The sequence below is a fragment of the Xiphophorus hellerii genome, chromosome 17, assembly GCF_003331165.1.
Source record: "Xiphophorus hellerii strain 12219 chromosome 17, Xiphophorus_hellerii-4.1, whole genome shotgun sequence".
Taxonomy (NCBI): Eukaryota; Metazoa; Chordata; class Actinopteri; order Cyprinodontiformes; family Poeciliidae; genus Xiphophorus; species Xiphophorus hellerii.
Genome location: NC_045688.1, coordinates 17,224,236 through 17,244,031, shown reverse-complemented (window position 1 = coordinate 17,244,031; position 19,796 = coordinate 17,224,236). Strand labels below are relative to the sequence as shown.

Below are 19,796 nucleotides of genomic sequence, written 5' to 3'. Positions count from 1 at the left end.
CTTGACTGGGAAAACAAAACAAACATATTTTTGCTTGCATGGCAAACAAAAGGTAAAAATTCTGCCTGGAAAATACGAGTGAGACTAGTTCAGTGTTTTTCAAAGTGGGGGGCCGTCAGGGGGCGCTGTGGGGCCCTCAGAAAGCTGGAGGGAAAATAACGGGAAAAAATGCCGGATTTTTATTTTTTCTTTTATCTCAATTTTTTCTTCAGAATTTTAGTTTTGTTTTTCAATCTTTGTGTTTAGGTAAAATATAACTTCAAAAAATTATTTAAACGTTATTTCGGAGGCTCATTTTCTGATTGGCTGCCAGTCAAATTGATCAGAGTGCTTGGATGCTCAAGCTAGCGTAGCCTAGCAAGCTAGAAATGGAAAAGTTTCTGACAAGAAAAAGACGAAACGAACCGTCCAGCAGCCCACATAAGAACTGTGTGAATAAAACAATATGTTACATATTTTCTAATAATCAAAAGAGTTCTACTGAAAGTGTGCATTATTTGGAAATAAAGACCTTTTTTGCAACAGAACTATTTGGAGATATTTCATATGTTTTAGTTATATTAGCTCTATCATTATGTTTCATACACACAGAGCTACAGCTAAGTGTTACTGTTTCGCTGCAGCTGGCTTCTACTTACCCTTAAAATTCCACTGACAGAAACGTATAAATGTTTTATAGAAAGCTGGTACAATTTGGCTTTGTTACATAAATAAATGACAGTACTTTCTGTGCTGCGTCATTGTTCATCTGCCTTCATAGTGTCACCTAGATTTATTGGTAAAGATGTGTAAAAAGTCATAAAATAAATTATTTAAGGAAGTTGCATAATCTCACAAATAAAAATTTAGAATATCCCAGCCTTGAATTTAGATACATTTATTTAGTGTGGGGGGCATCCATGTCAAAAAATATAACTGTTTACATCTACGTTCCAGGCAAAGTTATTGAAATCCTTAATAATCCTCTAAAATAAATGCCACTGAAGCATTTTACATTTGATAATAACTTCTAATAAGTAAAATATGACACTTTTTCCGCCCTGTGCGTTTAAACATAACATGACACAAAAAGCTCGTTATGTAAGCTAGCCACTGGCTAACCACCACGGGATTCAACTTACACCTCAACTGGTTGTTTCGGGAGTGATGTCACATAAAAGCATTTTCTGCACAGCCATCACGAATGTAAACATGTGGAGTTTGCTAAGCTTTTCTCGAACTTCAACTGAAACCGTGTGTTTTGGCGAGACAAAGACAAAATCTTTTTTAGAAAATAAAGAGTGAATATGTGGAAGAGCACGTCGGGCCAGGTGTTGAATATGGTGGAGGATCTGGGATGCTGTGGATCAGATTCTCTTCCAAAAGTCCAAGGAACACCGCAAAGAAGCTGTCAAGCTATACTCTGTTATCCAGGTATGTATGCTACTTCTGATGTGCTCCCATTGTGGAATAGTCCATGTCTATTGGGAGCAAGTGTGTGACATTCACAGTGTCTGGCTGTATCAGGATCGGGACGTTATTTTTGGCCCTTATTTCACCGTCTCATTTTCAGTTTGGTTTCTTTAGGCTTTATGTGTGCTCCTGAATGTTAAGATAATTATAACAACTAAATGATTAGCCAAATCAATCAGAAAGTTGGGCATGCCGTCAGTTTCACTTTCAGTTTTAAGTATCGAGATGTCTGCATAACACAGCACGCAATACGTAGTGGCATAAAAAGGGTTAATGTAACAGATTGTGAGCCATAGTTGCATCATTTTTGTAGCAATGGTGGACATGTATATATTTTTATATATATGGTTTTGTGAGCTGGCAAAATCTTCCAACCTGCCCAAAAAATTTGTAGTAGCCAATTTGTGTAGGCTACAAGGTCAAGTGCGTTGTAAGGGTGTGTGTGTCCTAGCTGATCAGTGAGAGAAAAAAAAGTATGGAAAAGGAAATTGATAAAAAAGCGGCAGAATATTTTTCTACAAGCAAGGCAGATATACAAAATCATCTTAACCCTAGCCAATTGGGTTTGTGGCCACAATTGACTGTCCTGTGTTAATAACGTTGGGGTGTATTGTGATGCTTTATTGTTACTCATTTTAGAGTAACAACAAAATTGGTTTCAGAATTTTTATGTGTCACTAAAAACAAACCTCGTGTGGGTGATTGAGTTGGGTGGTTATGACTTTTTAAACACCAAAATCTAGGGGAGCTGGAAGGATAAATATTCTTATTTCGACAATTTCTGAACACAAGTTCGGACAAAACGCCTCCTTTTAGAGAATTATCTCACTTTTACTTGACAGTTTTTTTGCAAATAGGGCTTTAAAAATGCAAATAGAAACAACAACAAAAGAAAGACAATCATCCATGTGATGGAAAACATGACCGTTTTCACCGTGTGCCGGTGATGCGCGACTGTTCAAAGTTTGAGGAGTTGCAATAGCAGCACTGAATTCGTCAGGAGTCTCGTTCTTCTTCTTCTTCCACCTTGATAACTGATGGCAGCAGAGCAAATACTTTGTTCCTTTAGTTTTCTGTAGAAAGTGTTGGTCTAGACCTCCCTTAAGGTGCTAAGGTCTCACTGAGGAAGACTGGCTCACCACTGGCTCCGGGGGCACTTTAACCTCAACATGCTTTGAGCAAGAACCAAGAAACCAACAAGACGATCAGTCACAATATTCTGTCCTCAACTAAGACATGTTGCAACCTTTAGGACAAGTCCAGCGCCTTCACTTGGTTGAGGACAGGCAAGTCTTCAGATAACAGTTTGTTAAACGGTTCACAGGTTCGTGGCATTTGGCAAAAACAAAAAAAAAGGAAAAAAAGGGCACAAGAACTTTAGAGGGGGCGCTGAGAGTCAGAGCTCTCCCTCTAGAAAGGCCAGTGTAAATCTTCAAAGTCCCCCGATTGGCTCATGTTCACGTCCGTCTCCAGCAGGCTCATGATGACCGCCATTGCTGCCTCGTCGCTGGTGAAGCTGCTGAGCCCTGGGACATCCAGGTCCAGCTGGGACAGCTCACCTGGGGGACAGCAAACAGGAAAGAACTTCAGAAACTCTCATCTAAAGCTTTCAGCAATGCTGAGGGCTTTGTTTTCATGTCAAGTTATTGTCCCTGAATCCTGTCTTGTTTACTTGTAAACAAGTACTTGTATGCTTTATTGGGTTTATTTGGGTGCTAATACATCATGTGTTACATTTGAACACAAACTAATACGTGTCAAGTTTCAAATCATGAAGGTGAATTGACGTCCTCTTGAACACGAGATCCAGTATGGCTGCCACCCATCGAAACACAACAATAGTTGCAATAGTAACAATAGTTTACTAATAACAATATTAATAACTAATAACAATAGTTTACTTCCACTTTCAATGGTCTGAATTTTTTAAAGTCAGTACTGAACATCTATTGACAAAAACGTTGCAGTTGTGTTTAAATGCATACAATGTTGAGAAATAAAATATTAGCTTGTACTGCTAATTGTTGCTAGCCTGATTACCCGGCTACTTAAAACAGGTCGCTCAAACTATTAAATACCATTTTCCTTCCATTGGAGTACCAAACATTGATTTTCGCACAATTGTGACCTATTGAAGTTGTGTTTGAAAGTTGCCAACAGACTAAAACTACCTCGACTCTCAGGAGCTCCACTGCTTTCAGCAGCTTCCTTGCTGGAATCAGCCTGGGACTGGGAGGTTGAAGAGCTGCCTGCTTCCTCTTCTCTGCTGGGAGTCTGCAAGAGTCAGAGGCACCTTAAAGCTCAAAGTTAAAGCAAACACACTGTTAATGCTTGGAAATATGCTGTGGTTGACAGTCTGCAGTAGCAGTCAGGCAACTTACACTCCTGCTGGTGAGTAGACATTTCTCCTGGACAGAACCAAATGGACTAGAGGCTCCACTTGATGGGGATGAGTTTGCCCTGTTAAAAATAGACATAAAACTCTGGTGATGTGCGCTTAAGGTATTCAAACCTTGAAGGTTGCAGCATTGAGAACTCTAGGTCTGTTCGACTGGGGACCAGAATTGCAACATTTGTTCCATTTTCAGTGCGGTTCACTTTCACACTGCACTGTGTCAAACCAACCGAAACAGAAAAACCTGTTCTCCTCCTCACCTGTGGTGGCGCTGCACTAAGAACCGCGGCAGGGAATGACACAAGTACATTTTGGAACACTTTCTAAAATGTATTTTAAGTTCTAATTAAAAATATTAGTAAAATTATACTTTGGATAATCCTTTTAAAATGCACTTTGCATGTATTTGTAAACATGTATATTTTGAATGTACATTTAAAGTGTACAAAGGATACCTTTATTTGTTCCAAAAAAGCATGTGATAGTACACTTAGCACACTTCAAATTGTGATTTTCTACATTTTATTTACAATTATAACACACTAAGCACAAAATTCATTGTTTCAAAAAAACTTACATCAAGCATACTGATGTTTAGTCTGGCTTCAAGCATGCTCAAGGACGCTAACATTTTATATACATACTATATTTATTTTTCACAAGGGAACTACCATGAGCCATTTCTCCCACTAGTTTTAGACTTGTGCATTTGTTTTCATTGTATTTACCCAGAATGCCCTGCGCTATAGTCCTCTTCCTGCTTTTGGAGCAGTCTTCAGTCCGCTAGGCGTTCACGCAGGCATTTGAACTGCACCAGAGTTCACTTCGACCGAACCGAGACTGAGGTTTGTAGGCGGCGGACCACAGTTTGCTTTTTTGGTCCGCATCAGAGTTTGATTACGTATTCAGACTTCACCAAGCACGCAGAACTTTCTCGGCAACCAGACTGGAGTTCGATTAAAGCGGACTAAACACGGCTGGTGTGAATGCACCCTAAATCTGCCTTTCTGTCACAACAGTCTTCATGTCTTTCTACATGGCTTATCGCTCGTTTGTATAACTTGTTGGGACTGTTTTGATGGTACCGTCCAATTATTCTCATGGCAGTTTTAAAAATATTAAAATTATTTCTCACGTGTCATACCAAATGCGTTTTACCTGTATGTGTCGCTCAGTTCGTTTGCGATCTGGGTCCCTATGCTGCCTGCGTAGATCATGGTGCCCACACCAGTGGAGAGGCCAGGAATCTCCGGGAGTTGCTGTGCTTCATCTGTTAAAGCAAAGCCTCAAAAATTAAGTATTCATTTCCCTGGATTGTTTTCACTTAATTTTCTGAGGTATATCTACTCAAAGCTTCCTGCTTTTGGGAAGGGACGGAAAACCTATACATGGCTTTATACAAGTGTGAAAGGCAATATCAAGAAAACATCTTGGTTTTACAGTTTTGAATGAAAACCTCACCCTGAGTCGATTTCGAGCTGCCAGCCTCGCTTTCGTCTTTTGTGTGACCAGGCCCCCTGTTGGTGCAGAGCAGCATTGCAGCTTGCAGATCTAATGCATGAAATAGGAACCGAATCTGAGCGGGGAAACACACTTACGAGATCACCCTGTTCGAAGAGACGATGAACTCCACTTCTTTGGTCCACGGATTGGTGAAGCTAAACCACTGACTTTGGAGCGTAACATAGGAGCCGTGTTTTGTTCTGAACTTGTAGCACTGGGTCTCGATTTTCTCTTTGCTTCGAAGAACTGCACAAGACATTGCATTTTATCAAAGAGAACTTCTAAGAACTTCTAAATAATGTGTGAAAACCTTCTTCCAGGCGTTGAAAGTTGGGTTTTCTACAATTATAGTTTGCTCCATCACCTTGCCGGTGCTTCCCTGCCATATGCTGCAGGTCGTCCTGGTGGAAGTACTCGTAACAGGAGGTGCCAAGAACTTCCTGCGGCAAATAACCGATGACTGTCGTGGCTCTGGGTAGGAAACAGAAAGGGTGGAGTTTAACTATTCAGCCATTCTCTGTCTTTCCTACCACCTCCCAAGATTGTGTCCAATACGATGCATTCTAGCAAAAGTTGAACAGCAGCCTCAACATTTCACACCAGAAATTGTTTAAACTTGAATCACTTTACGTTATTGGTGTTGTGTAATTACTTCCCAAAAAAGTGAGAAGAGATTGTCATGTGATGCCATCAAGACGCACAGCTTCTTCTGAGAAACAACGGCAAAGACAGAAAGGATTATCTCCACTGACAGAGGAATCGACGCCACAGCAAGCCTCTGCCATTCCTTTCTCAGCCGAACCGTGGCTTCAGAGCAAACCCGTAACCGACGGCAAGGGTGGTGGTGAAGGGGTTTGTGGGGGGCAGGGGGGAGGACAAGATCAATGGTGCGGATGGACGTAGTTAGAAAGTGGAAACTCACTGTTGATCTACAAAAGTGAACTTGCCGTCGATTGCACAGCGGGTTACAAACTCGGTGGCCTTGACGTTAACGTCTTTAGGGGGCTGGTGGGAGACGTTGGGGTGGAGGCGGCACACCGTCACCAGGCAGTTCAGGCTGGGCGTCTCCTTGTCCGCGGCGTCGCCCTCCGGGTCCAGCTGGCCGCTCGGCCAGGTCCGCATGTACCCAGTGCAGTGGAGGGTGCAGTACCTGTAGGTCTCTGTGGGCAGAAACAACGCGTGAGGCGATGACGCTCAATGTGTTTTAGTGGGAGTTTATGTTTGTTTGTTGGAGAAAGTTGGTGTTTAAGCAGCATCATAAAAGGAACAGAGACTGGACTGTGGGAGGAAGTCAGAGTACCCGGAGAGAACCTACGCATGCACAGGGAGAACATGCAAACTCCATGCAGAAAGACCCCGGGCCGGGAATCAAACCCAGGACCTTCTTGCTGCAAGGCAACAGTGCTACCAACTGCGCCACTGTGTAGCCTGTTCTTATATTTAAGAACGGGCTGCTGTTGTTCTTATATTTAATTGGTTATTTTGTAGATCAATGCCTCTGTTTGCTAGTGTACAATGCTGGTTTTGCATGAAGTAATTGGTGAATTAAAAACAAAAAGAATCCACATGTGCAAAGCTGATGGAGACAAAATGCAGCTGAAAAGGCAGTGAAACGTTGTTGCATGAAGGTTTGGGGTTGAATATAGATTAACAGAACATTTTAAGCTGCGGTGCAGACTAAAAGCATGAGGCACCTGGAAGGTTACTGATTCCCCAATGTAGTGATCACGTTGTACCACAAGGTGGAGTCAGACCTCGAGGCATGTCATTTCAGCAGATCCTGGACCATTTCACTTGTTGGTTGTAAAGCAACCAGATCACCCAGACCTACTTTTAGTCTTTTAAATTGTCTCCTTTTATTTTTAGTGAAAAGAGACAAAAAAAAACCATTTTGTAATATTTAGAGTCACTCACAAAAGTTGAACAAAATAGTTTTGACTGAAGAATATTGGTTGTTTTTTTCCCCTTGTTTATGAACTGATGGAGCCTTTATTTATATCTAGTTCCTCAAACTTTACTAATTCTTTCTTTTGGCAGTTTTTGAACATGTAATCCAAATAATAAATTGGTTAATAGTAGGATCACAAAGTCCTACTACCTCTAACCACTCTGACAGAACCTAACCACATCCTTGTTTTCACCTGTATGAACCAAGGTCTTCTGTTCCTTTTTAGACACTAACTCACCACCAAAAAGAGCAATGCAGTACGGGAGTGCAGCAGAACGGCCATTTCAAAATCTGACAAACTGGAATTCACCTTTCTTCTTAGAAGCGGCGGGCAGCGAGTGCTTGCCTTCGTGCTTCCCTGTGACCCGACTGTGCTTCATGCGGCAGAAGAAGGATCGCCTGGCTCCGGTGGCCAAGTGGGACGGCCTGACGGGGGCTTCGGCCTGGACCTGAAGCCCCGCTGCACAGAGAAGACCACAAGTTCTGACACAAAGCGCCTGATTCCCGTCCGGTTTGCTCTAATTCGGTTTCGCCCGCAGTCTTACTGGAGGCGTCGACGAGGCGCTGCTGGGGGAGCATCTCTGAGGACGAGAGCTGCTCCTTCACCTTGTGGATGTCTTTGGGGTGGATGAAATCGAACAAACTCTGGCCGGTCAGCTCCAACTGGAAGAGAAACGCATGTATTGATGATATTTCTGACTTTAATTTGTAAAACTTATGGTGCGAGTAATTCAGCATTTAATCAGTACATAATCAGTTTAAAGTACGACAAAGACTTACGGCTTTGTTTTAATGATTGAGGGAGTCTAACTCCAAATGAAAGATTATTGAGGGTTTGAAACAGATTGTAAAAGTTTGCATACTCTTTGAATTTTCAATTTTTTTACATTATAACTACAAACTTCAACATATTTTATTGGGAATTTGTGGGACAGAACAACATAAATTAATGTTCTAACATGGCAAAACAAGAAAACGTTCCTATACTATAAATATTTTTTGCATGGTACAGCTGATCACTGCATTTTCATGGGCTCAGTGTAAATTCTAATTTGCATCAGGACTTCACCAAAATACTTTTTGATGATACTTCATCAAAAGGTATTTTGAACATTATACTTTTTGTTGTATTAATTTATGTTGTATCATCAAAAAGTATTTTGTTTTCGTTTTGTTTTGTTTTTTTTAAATCAAGCATAAATATTGACAACAAAATGTGCAGTATGGCCTGAACAAACCTTGCTGAAGTTAAGGATCTTGGAGACAGACTCTGAGATGAACAGGATCTTCGCCCGATCGCACCTTACGACTAACAGGAAGCCATCGGCTGCCTTGACATGAAGACACCAAGAAAATTGAGAAATAAAAAGCCGGTAAAAAAAAAGAAAAAAAAAAAAGAGGAAGTGGACGTGTTGTGGGAAAGTTGAGGCTACAGTTGAGGCATGTGACCGAAGCCATAATCCCAGACTGGGAAAACTGGCTTTAGTAAATCCAAGCTATAACATATGGGATCCCTGTTCTGAGGAGTGTGAGAACAGATGTGTCAAGCTTTTAAAGCTCAAAGGGGGGTTAAAGCCAACGTCGTAAGACAATGGAAGGGGTATGATGCAAGTGGAGAAAACTTATGGAGTGTGGTACACGCTGCTGCACCGCCATTGAAAATAATCTGGTTATGACGATGGTTTAGGAATGTGCAATACATGACTAAAAAAGCAGCAACTCGTGTCTTGTATTAATTTAAAACAAATGCTAACAAAATAAAAAGATCACAAGCATACGTTTGGTGCTTCCAAGAGTACACAACGTACTCTAATGTCAAGACACAAACGCGTAAGCAAATACCTCTGAGAACCATTGAAATCGTTACGTTAATGGCTCCATTTCAACTCGTGAAGATTCATGTAGGTCTTAGGGTGTTTTGACACCTGATAGTCCGGTGTACTCAGTTCAACTGGAGAATAATATTGCAATATTTGTTACATTTTTAGCCGCTGCAGTTCACTTTCACACTGCACTGTGTCAACCAAACCAAACCTTTTGAAAAACATGTTTACCACCTCACCTGCGGTGGCGCTGCACCAATAACCACAGAAAAAAGCAACACAAAAACCTCTGAAGAAGACACTAAGAGTAACTTCCCTCATCCCAAAATGCAAACAACAATGAAGTGGTGTCAGATTTTAGCTGTTGTAGGATTTGTTTTTGGCAAAACACCACAAGCCATTTCTCCATCGAGTGCTAGACTCAAGAGTTTGTTTCGGTTGTGTATACCCAGAATGCCCTGCTCTTTATGCTGCTCTCTGGCTTTGGACCGCTCTCTGGTCCGCCTGGCATTCACATATGCTCTCAAACCACACCAGAGTTCACTTCTATTGAACCTAGACCTAGGTTTGCAGGTGGACAAGAGTTTGCTTCTTTGGTTCACATCAAAGATAGCGTGAACATTCACACCTCCCCAAACAAATCTGACTTTCTAGGCAAACGAACTAAAGTTGGACAAAACAGGGTTTCTGTGAATGCACCCCAAGTTGCATAGTTGGACTGAATGTTTTATAAAACTTGCCAGGAGAAAGCATCAACTCTGAAAGGAACAGAACACATTTTGGCTTTAAAGTTTCTACTGAAAAATTGATAGTTCTAATGGAGCAGTGCAACTTGGGCAGAGAAGACCAAAGTGCAGATATCTGGACATAGCAAACACAAACTCCTAATACCAACTATCCAAAAGTCCAAAATGAACTAAGCAGTTTGCAAAAATATTCCAAAATTAAGTGTAAAGCCATATGTCACATTGCTTAAGCGGAGGCATTCAAGAGTCATACTCTTTGAATGTTATCTAGTTGCCTAGATTTAAGAGCTGATAAGAAGCGGGTGACTTCAATGTGTTGTCCTTGTAAATTGCACCAAGACTTTCCAATAATCAAATCAAATTTTTATGACTTTAGCTTTTAAAATTTTACCCTGAGCAGAAGGTGCCGAAGGTCATCGTGAGGCAGGATGGAAGGCTTGTGCTTGGCATCGGCGAAGGCACCGCTCGCCCCAGCTGCAATCAAACAGAATCCACTTTTAGACCATCTTTACCAACATTTTCAACAGCAGTGCAAACGGTTATGAAGTACCTTTGAGGGCTTTCAGGTGTTGTACAGCTTTCCGTAGAACAGTGAGCTTGTCAAGTTTTCTTGCCCTGGGCTGGCACGCAGGAATCATGGCGGAAAGCTCGTCAATGAGGTTGTTCATTTTGTCCCTCCGTCGTTTTTCAATCTGTCGGTGAGGTTCCCTGTAGGTACATATATCTTTAATGTTTAAATTATGATGATTGTAAAATAAAGTGATAAATTCAGTGAAGAAACGTTTAAGCTCATAGAACTCATTGAAGAGCCATGGACGTCAAAAGTTCCTTAACTACTCAGATGATCCAGACATGAATAAAGGTTCACCTGAAGCATTTCATTTTGACTTGCTGATCCTCTCCCTCAGATCTACAAATAAAATGATCAAAATCAAATTTGATGTATCCTCCATAATCAACATGTAAAGCCTGAAGGCTGTGAGTACCTGCTGAGGTCATCCTCTAAGTTGAAGTTGAGGCTTTGCCTGTGAGATCAGAGACAACGTGAGTCATTTAATACTCCAGAGAGACAATTTGTCCATTGTACAGTGTCACGTTTATGATACTACATAGGAGTAAAAAGACACCAAAGTTGTTTATTGCCACAGACAACACCCGCTCTTACTGTACACAGGTGTCTGACCTCTCCTCCACCTCCCCTTTCCGTTTCCTTGGCAGCTCGACAGATGGCATCGTGGATCCTGCTTGGATTGGCCCCTCCTCCTCTTCTGCAGCTCGATCTAATACGTGAGGACAAGCAGGAATGTAGCAGACTGTGAGTGAACACTGCAGCTTGGAGCCCAAAAAGGGCCCAGGCTGTGACATGGTATCAGGGTAGCAGCAGGACTCAAAACGCAAAGAAAGACAGTTGGGAACTTTGGGCAATGATCTGATGGAAGACCTTGTGTCTTGACATTCATTGGGAAAAAACTTTTCCGGTATCACCTATTTAAACATTGTTGTGTCCTACTAACCATAGCGGTCTCTCATGCCAGTCGACTCTTGGATGTCAAGAAAAAATAAAGAAGAAAAAAATAAGGTACAGTTTTTTGCCTACTGTGGTTCCTATTGAGGTTTATTCCAGGGCGCAGGAAAGGAAGTTAAGACCAACTGTTGAATATAAGATTCAAGAGGGGGAGTCTAGCTTTCATACTGGTTACACTTACTAGGCAAAGACGGTTACAGAAGTTTGATTTTCCAGTTCACATAGGTTTGTAGCATGTCTTTATCGACACGCTGTGTCCCTAAAGACATGCTGTGGGCATTGTTGAGTAAATTTAGATGAGATGAACATATCATTTCTAGAGGATGTCTGGTCTCTAGTTTCCGAAAGCAAAAACTGTGTGCTTGTTCTGGGTACAGAGTCAAATTTGTTCCTTCAGCATGTTCTCCACCAGGGCTGACCCTGAAACTGGTCGTATTACAGGTGTTGACAGACAGGACGTCCAGGTGCAAGTGTGAAGAGGAGGTGTTCTGGTTTGAGAACTTCTGAGTCTCATTATTCAGAGGATACAGTAGAGTTACTGTCTTCAAGCAAGGGCGCCCTGCAGTGACTAATCACTTCAATTAAATAAACAACTTTGTAGTCAGGCAAGTGCCGTTCTCCTAGCAACTGCCAAATCCAGACTTGCCCAATGAACTGCCAAACAGAGAAACATAATTAACCACTCCAGAGAACTGCTCTAGAATCCACTGGTGGTGTGCATTACTAAATACTTACCAATACTTTGAATTTGATGAGGTAAGGCTTGGATACAACTTTTGGCCATTGAAACCTATACCACCAAGCTGTCCAAATGTACTCACTGCACAGTCCAGTTGTGAAATTGCGACACTTGAGAGCGTCCTATTCTGTCATAAACTTGTGTAGAAGTAGATTGTGCCAGAGGGCTGTAAATAATACATCTGTAGCCATGGAAGTGATTGGGTGACTCACTACGTTTGCCAATTTAGGGTAAATTGTCTTCAAAAATGCTCTCATGTTTACTACCCATCTCCCTCCAGCTGTATTTCACTTTAAAAAACAAAAAAACAACTAACTTCACAAGAATCCTGTCATTTCCCTTCACTCTATTATCCTTCAGCTTCCAGCCACATTCCTTCCTCAAACACTCAAACTTAACTGCTTTGCCTCGGTCTTGCTCTAGAGTCATCTGTTTCCAAGCGAACTGTGACACGCCGACTGAACGCTGCCATTCAAAACCTCGAGCTGTGCAGGTTTGGGCTGTTAAATGGCATGTGTGCGTAAATAAGGTTTGTTCTGTGTCTTGCCTAATCCTTATATAACCGCTGGAACACTGACCTACTTACAACTCTCGGGTGGACTCTTTAAATTGTGACATCCACTTACAAAAAAATCAAACCTGCACGTGAGGAACACTTTATAGTGAGATAGCTGACCGCCATAGTGCCTCGGTTGAATTATTGACTGGAGTTTTAATATATTAGGTGATTTAAGAAGATTGCCGTGTTTTTTAATTTAATCCTCCAGCGAGGAAGCAAGGTGTCCTGTCAGACCGTCAGTTCCCGAAACAATCTGTTTTGGAAGCAAGATTGTACGGTTGACTCACTTGCACTTAAGAAATAATTTCAGATCATTCTTAAAATGTACATCAATAAAGTGTAACATATTTATTTATATAAATTACAATACTATTTGTTATAAGAGAACCTTTTTCCTAGACAATGTTGATATTCTCTTAATAAATAATAATTGTCATAATTTAGTTCAAAGATTATAAGCAGAAGACTAGACCCACTGGACTGTTAGCTAGTAGCTACCATCAAAGTGACATCTGGTGGACTCATCACAGACCAAAAAAAATACCTTTATTTTTACAATAATCACGTTTTATGAAAATAACTAAAAGTGTTATCGGACTGAACAATACTATATACCATGTGCTCATGAAAAACTACTTCATTAACCTACCTTTCCTCACCTTTGATTGTTGTGCGTAAATGTACTTGTTTTTTTTTGTTTGCTTTTTTCAGAAGCAGTCTCAAAAAATACGGTCAAGCCGACTTTCTTTATTTTTTGTTATTCCCCTTAAATCATATTCTATTTTTATGACTACAATGTCACACAAAAAGGAAAAAGCAATAAAATCGTACCCTCCCTGGAAATATTTCTTTTTGCACGAGTGCAAATTAGCTCATGGTACAGATCGTGCTTTCAGAACAGATTTTGCAGTGACAGCCACACGAGAACACAAACACACACACACACCTACACACCCACAAAAGCGAACATGAGGTCAGTGCAACCCGATAGACATCACACAGGGTAAAAAAAACTTGCGGAGTCCTACTGACCCTGTCTCTTAAGACCGTGGGAGGACTAAGTAATTGGTTCAGAGCAGCAATCTGAATAAAAATTTATTTTTATTAAGTAATAAATTACTTTGAGATGTCACAGTGACCCCTCCCTGGCTCAAATGACACTTGGGAGTACTCAAGAAGATTTAAACCAGCAGTGGGGGAAAAAGCTGAATTTCATTGACATATTTTCTTTAATCTTTCCGGTGCCGTTTAGTGGGTCACTGATGCACTAGTGGAAACACCAGATCTCTCCTCCACCCACTGCGGATCTCTGCAGCTGATCCAGCACAGCACACTGCGTCCCTCATCAGGGGGTTTTAACACCTTTGTGTCATTCAGCTAAGGCTCTGAGGACTGTTTCGTGCTTTGAATGAACATATATGGGCAACACTGAGTCGCATCAGCAGTGACATTAGCACTGTGGAGAGGCCAGGCCTGCAGGGCGCCATGGTGACGACATACAGGAGGGGAACGACAGGATGAGGCGGAAGCACGGTTTTCTGTTTAATTCCACTTGAATACCTTGAGAGAATTTGCTGGTGGACAATAAACGACCTGATTTGGGTTCAAATGGTGCACAGAGGGGGAAAAAATCCCTTTGAAACACAATGCAGCAACTCACTTTAGAATCAAAAGACCTTGAAAATTTGTCCAAGCTGCTTGACAACTGGCTGCACGTGTCTTTAATTCACTTATTTATGCAAATTCACAAACAAACTTACATAAGGTCCCTGCAGATAAAGAGACCCAGTCACGGGTAGAAATAGTCTCCAGTTTAGGTCAGGATATTCTTCAGAAAAACTCAGAAAAATGAGTTTACTTGAAGCTGTAGAATTATAATTACATACACCTCCTCTCCACACTTGCACCTGGACGTCTACAGTTTCAAGCACACAGCCAAGCTACAGCAGAAATACAGAAAATGGTAGCTTAATATTATAGTACTTTGTAGCCAGGCGTTTTTGTGTGTGTGTGTTTTGAATGCTTATTTTCCCATTTTCTGTCCACAAAGTGATCGTGGTCTTTACAGAAAGTGCTTTGAAATGAGTAAAATGGGCAAGAGGACAAAAACTGTTTCAGGTCTAAAAGACACAATCTACACCAGAAGAACATTATGCAATTCTTCCATGCTAAGAAATCATTTAAAAAAGTTAACTTAAGGTGGTTTTATCATTCGTTCTTAATTGTCATGCCAATTTTGACTGGAATTTTAACATGTTGCATAGAGTAGTCCCTCCATCCATCCATTTTCTGTACACCATTGTCCCAGTGGAGTCGGGAGGGGTGCTGATGCCGATCTCCAGCGAACGTTTCGGGCGAGAGGCGGGGTTGCATATAGTAGTTTGGAGAGAAATTAACCAAGATACGTAAAGCGTTATTTTGTCAGATGTTGACGCTACATGTGGCTGTTATAAACAGAAAGAGGAAGTTGCAAACTAGAATTGACCACACATCAGGAAAAACATATGTGTTTTTCCGATAAACTGCTGAGGAGGTGTGGACTTGTACATTTTTCAGGATTCTGTGCCTCTGGTAGGGCACAGACCCACCAGTGGATGGGAACGTTCGATACATTAAAACTTATTCAGCAAATGTGTTTCAACCCTTTTTAACGCAATGCTTCAAATGTGAAACTTGGAAAAACGTGAATAGAAACACAGTTTAAAATGGGTTTCAATTATTTTATTACAGTATAATCACACACTAAAAATTTGTGGAATATCACCACTTTAATTTGAGTGATAGAGAAAATAGACATTTGGACGCAATCGACATATGACCTAATTTTTTCCCTCAATTATTTGGTTGGACTAGTATTCAGAGTCCCTGGACTTTTTCACATTACACATACAAATCTGAAAAGTCTTCCATGTTTTTGTATTCGCCCATCGCGAGGCAAAGCTTCTCACAACCATGTTTCACTGCAATAACAGCCTTTGGAGATACGTCTAGCAGTTTTTCACATCTAGACACTGAAATTTCTGCCCTTTCCTCCATTTTTCTCCACTTCACAATTTTACACAATTCTAATTGTCTATCATTAAAAGAAATAATAAAAAATACATTTAACTGCACGTGACATGTGAAAGGTTCTCTTGGTTGAAGAATTTTGCGAGGCACTGTACACAGGAAGTGCTAAGCATGACACAATAAGCAGCGTTCTATCATGGGGGCAGCGTAGATGTTGAATGTTTTCTTTCATTTATGCGTTGCTGACGTATTTAGCTTGATGTTTGATTATTGGTAATTTAAGATAACCAGTAAACTAATAGTCTCTCTGCGTTTAGATAACCTTTAGCTATTTGGCACTTAGCTTGCAGGTCAAACCAGTTTGATCAGCCAGTAGTTGAGTCTGCTTCGTTTCTTAGTAATTAGGTTTTTTTGTTAAACGATTTGTTTGAGGTCTTGTTAAGTTGTTGTTAAGGCTTAAGAAATGGGTATTTTTGGCCCTTTGCAATAAATAAAACACACGTTCTAGTTTGAAATTATCACCATTTTCTAATGCCAGATCTGTTTAATCTTTGTTATTATTCATGAATAATAAATTGACAAACTTTTGATAATGTTAAGGTTTAAGGATTCCATGTAAAATGTAAAAGCAGCCAAAGTTTTTGTTATTTTTTATATTCCAGTGCAAAAGACGTTTATTTGCTCTGTTCAGACAGAAAATGGGCGAAAAGAGAGAAAAATACAGCAAACGTCCCACGGTTAGGAATCAAACCCTGGACAGCTGCGTTGAAGAATAATGGCTTCTACAAATTCTGCAAGTTTAAAGTTGTTGTTTTTTAAACGACAAAAAATATGGCTCAAGACTTGGGTTTAGCTGACTTGTACACTCGCTCCTGTTAAGAAAAACCAAGGTTCTCGTGAAACATCAGGAAGAGTTTGAGTTATTCTTAGAGCTGTTATCTATGCATCCAGGAACCGAGACAGCAGTTCCAGAGCCAGGTCTGTTTTAAACATGCTGCGAGACTCGGATGACTCATTATTCTCCAGCCCAGTTTGAGGTCATGATCTGATATCCGTGATGCCTGGAGCTGCTTTTGCACGACTACTACTGAAACTAACACTAGTGAACCTCATTTATGCACAGGACACAATCAAATTAGAACTTCAGTGAAAAAGTTCAGGGGGTGTTCAGACTTGTGCAATTTGTTTAATTTGCGGGTGAAGTTTCAATGTTTGAACAAGGATATGTAGGGGGAATGCAGCTGAAAATGTTAAGTTAAATTATACTTAATTAAAATATAAAAAATAAGCACAGTGTTTTGGGCATTAGTTGCCTTTAGTTCACAGCAATTGGACAAGACACAGGGAGGAGAGAGAAATGGAAAACATGGAGCAAAGAGTCGAAGACAACAGCCCACATATTGTTAAAAAAAAACAAGCACACAGGCTTTTTTTGTGCAGGACAAACAAAAGGAGTTCAGCTTATTTAATTATTTTTGTCTATTTAAATCTTAATTTGCAGACATTTTAAGCTGCTCTGTCATAAATGTAGGGTAGGCGGAATGTGCCTGAGTTTTGTTTACATTTCTAATATGGCTGAAAAAAAAAAAACTCAACTGAACTGAATTTTTTGGAACGGTTCATTTACAAGCATATTTCATTCATTGAGGAAAGGTCACTGTATATTTAAACGACGGGCTTCATTTAAACACTGCTGCTGAGTTTTGATAGGACTTATACCGAATTGAGTTTCGCGTTGTCAGAACGTCACGTAGAATAAACTGATCAAAACCCACTTTCGGGCGGACATTCCTACGCTTGTAAGTATTGTGGCGCTTTCCCGAGTCTTTTCATGCTTGACATTCCTGCACTCGTCCCTGGGCTGATTCAGCGGCTCTCGGCCACCGCAGGAACCAGCTGCCTCCCCCTGCTGCACGGTGCAGGCAGCGCTGCTCTACTGATCTACTGACCCACTTTCGGGAGGAAGCCTGAAAGAGAAACGGTATCTCGTGGAAACACGTGACGCAGAGCAGCTAAGCTCTTGTTGGGGCGGTTCTTGGTGACGGTCGGGTCAAACATGCAGAAAGGCTCACCGCTAGCTTCGAGGATAAAGCTGGAAACACAACAATGATTTAAATTGTAAAACTTTGGGAGGCGCTTTATTTCGTCACAGCGGCGTTGACGTGGTTGCTGCCGGAGCGTTGCCTGGTGAAGGGCTCAACAAAGGCACTTCATGCGCGTGCTTGCCGTTGCTCGAACATTGAATGAACGTGAAGCGCGCGACTAGATAACTCAACAATATAATAACTCAACAATAGTTCAGCCGTGTTCATTTCATACGGGGAGCTACTGTGGCTAAACCCTGACGCTAAGAGGGACACTAAAAGTAGCTGAATTACTCTAAACAATAAACGAGTCGAAACAGACCTTTTAAATATTAAGTATCTCAACATTTAAATGTTTATCGTTAGAAATAGGAAAGACGGTGAAGCAGGAGTTCAACAAAAATAAATACATAAAACTGTAGCGTCAACCCAAAAGTAAAGTACTGACAACCAGAGCATAAGGGCTTACCTGCCGGTTTGTCCACCGTGCTGTCGGAGCCCCCGGTTGACATGCCTGCGGACTGGACCCGGCGCTCCCGGTGAAGGCTACGGAGAGCCGCCGAGCATGTTGAGACACCAGCTGTTGTGGTGTGATGCATAAAAGAGACGGTGGGAAGGAGGGAGCTTCAGATAGCCGGGGTGTTGTATAATTGACTTCATTTTTTTCAACCCCCCCTCCATCACTCTCCTCCTCCTCCTCGCGTAGTTCCTGTTTTTTGTTTTTTTTCTTTTCACAGAACGATGTGAGTGGAGTGGAGAGGTGTAGGGTGGGGTGGGGGTAGAAACGTGAGGGATGAGTGAGAGAGGAACACCCATTTTCAATAGTGGACGGGGAAAGAAGGAGAGAGTTCACGCCGGTCTTATCCTCCATTAGCTACTATACCTACATGGTTCATTCAGGTCCACAGTCGAAAAAGCTGCAACGTTGTGAGGATTTTTTTTTTTTTTTTCAAATGTAATTTAATACAGCCAGTCAGTGAAAAACGACACATTTTTTCCAGTAGTTATTATTGTATGGTTAAGCTGAACAAAATATAACTCTGACTGCAGTTTCGTGTGACAGGTAATAATCCATTTAAAGGGCAATTAAATGGCCTGACAGGAAGCGTGCAGCGAGCGCGCGGCAGTGCTGATAAATTCATTTTTGATTTATGCCGAATAGAGCCCGGTCACTTATTCTTCCCCTCCCCGTGTCGTGCACGTTTCGGTGACCTCAATAAGAGCCTCGAGCTCGTCACCCATCTGACGCCGCTGCAAGCTCTCTCGCTTCCTTCCTATCGGAGCAACGAGAGAAGTGAGGTCTCACTCTGTTTCTTTTTCCAAATCAACTTTCATCCAAAAGTATATATATTATAAATCATGTTTTTTGTTGTTCTGTTGGGGTTTTTTTTTTTTTTAAATCAAACTAAACTATTCATATCCCTGGCCATTTAAGATTGTAAAAATATTTATTTTACTAAATGGCAGTGTAATGACAGAAAAAAATTGTTTCTCAAAATTTGGATCACTCTTTGGAACAGAGGAAGAGGATTATGGGCACTGAAAAAAATTGGCTTTTTTTCTCAGAATTTTGACTTTACTGTCAGAAGTGTTTTTCTTAGAAGATTGCAATCAGGATGATGAGGGGGGGAAAAAGTCTGAATTTCCGTGGCCCTAATCCTCTTCCCTGATGAAGTGAAGATATTCACCTGTTCAGACGCTGATGTGCCAGGGTACCTTTTCTGGTTAGAAATGTGCAATTCAATCTGCTTAATAAAAGAATGAAATGTAAAGATCCTTGCCGAAGCTACTAAGAGGCTGTCATTTTTAGAGTGTAATAAGTCTAGTTCTTTTATATGCTTTTAAAGGCCACTCGTAGAGGAAGACGCAGTTACTTCAAAAGCAACACATGGAGCTAGAGTACAGTTTACAAATCCACCTTATAGGCATGAGACTAAATCTTTTTTAAGTTAAACTGTTGTGCAGATTAACCACCCAAATGTTAGGGTCCATTTAATGAGCCATAGCAACAGT

At 41.0% G+C, this 19,796-nt stretch overlaps 1 protein-coding gene across 2 annotated transcripts; it reads right to left on the bottom strand.

The window, feature by feature from the left end:
* Positions 1–861: 861 nt before the first annotated feature.
* LOC116736796 (aryl hydrocarbon receptor nuclear translocator-like protein 2) lies at positions 862–18,450 on the bottom strand. Of its 2 annotated transcripts, none has more exons than XM_032589574.1 (17): positions 18,253–18,450; positions 11,033–11,147; positions 10,854–10,892; positions 10,736–10,777; positions 10,418–10,575; positions 10,259–10,341; positions 8,537–8,629; positions 7,844–7,961; positions 7,609–7,758; positions 6,273–6,510; positions 5,715–5,821; positions 5,446–5,596; positions 5,309–5,364; positions 5,006–5,117; positions 3,834–3,912; positions 3,624–3,726; positions 862–3,011 (listed from the first exon to the last, which is right to left on the bottom strand). In XM_032589574.1, the coding sequence occupies exons 1-17, from the start codon at positions 18,380–18,382 to the stop codon at positions 2,863–2,865; spliced, it is 1,923 nt and encodes a 640-aa protein (XP_032445465.1). In that variant the 5' UTR covers positions 18,383–18,450; the 3' UTR covers positions 862–2,862. The 2 variants fall into 2 exon arrangements, with proteins under 2 accessions (XP_032445465.1, XP_032445466.1); XM_032589575.1 differs by having other exon boundaries at positions 11,051–11,147; positions 18,253–18,449.
* Positions 18,451–19,796: the final 1,346 nt, after the last annotated feature.

Excerpts from the sequence above, each read along its gene's own strand:
- LOC116736796 (XM_032589574.1), bottom strand. The coding sequence starts at position 18,382 with ATGCATCACACCACAACAGCTGGTGTCTCAACATGCTCGGCGGCTCTC. Across the intron at positions 11,148-18,252 it reads CACGGTGGACAAACCGGCAG|ATCGAGCTGCAGAAGAGGAG; the intron begins GTAAGCCCTTAT and ends CTCACGTATTAG. Across the intron at positions 5,597-5,714 it reads GGCAGGGAAGCACCGGCAAG|TTCTTCGAAGCAAAGAGAAA; the intron begins GTGATGGAGCAA and ends TGTCTTGTGCAG.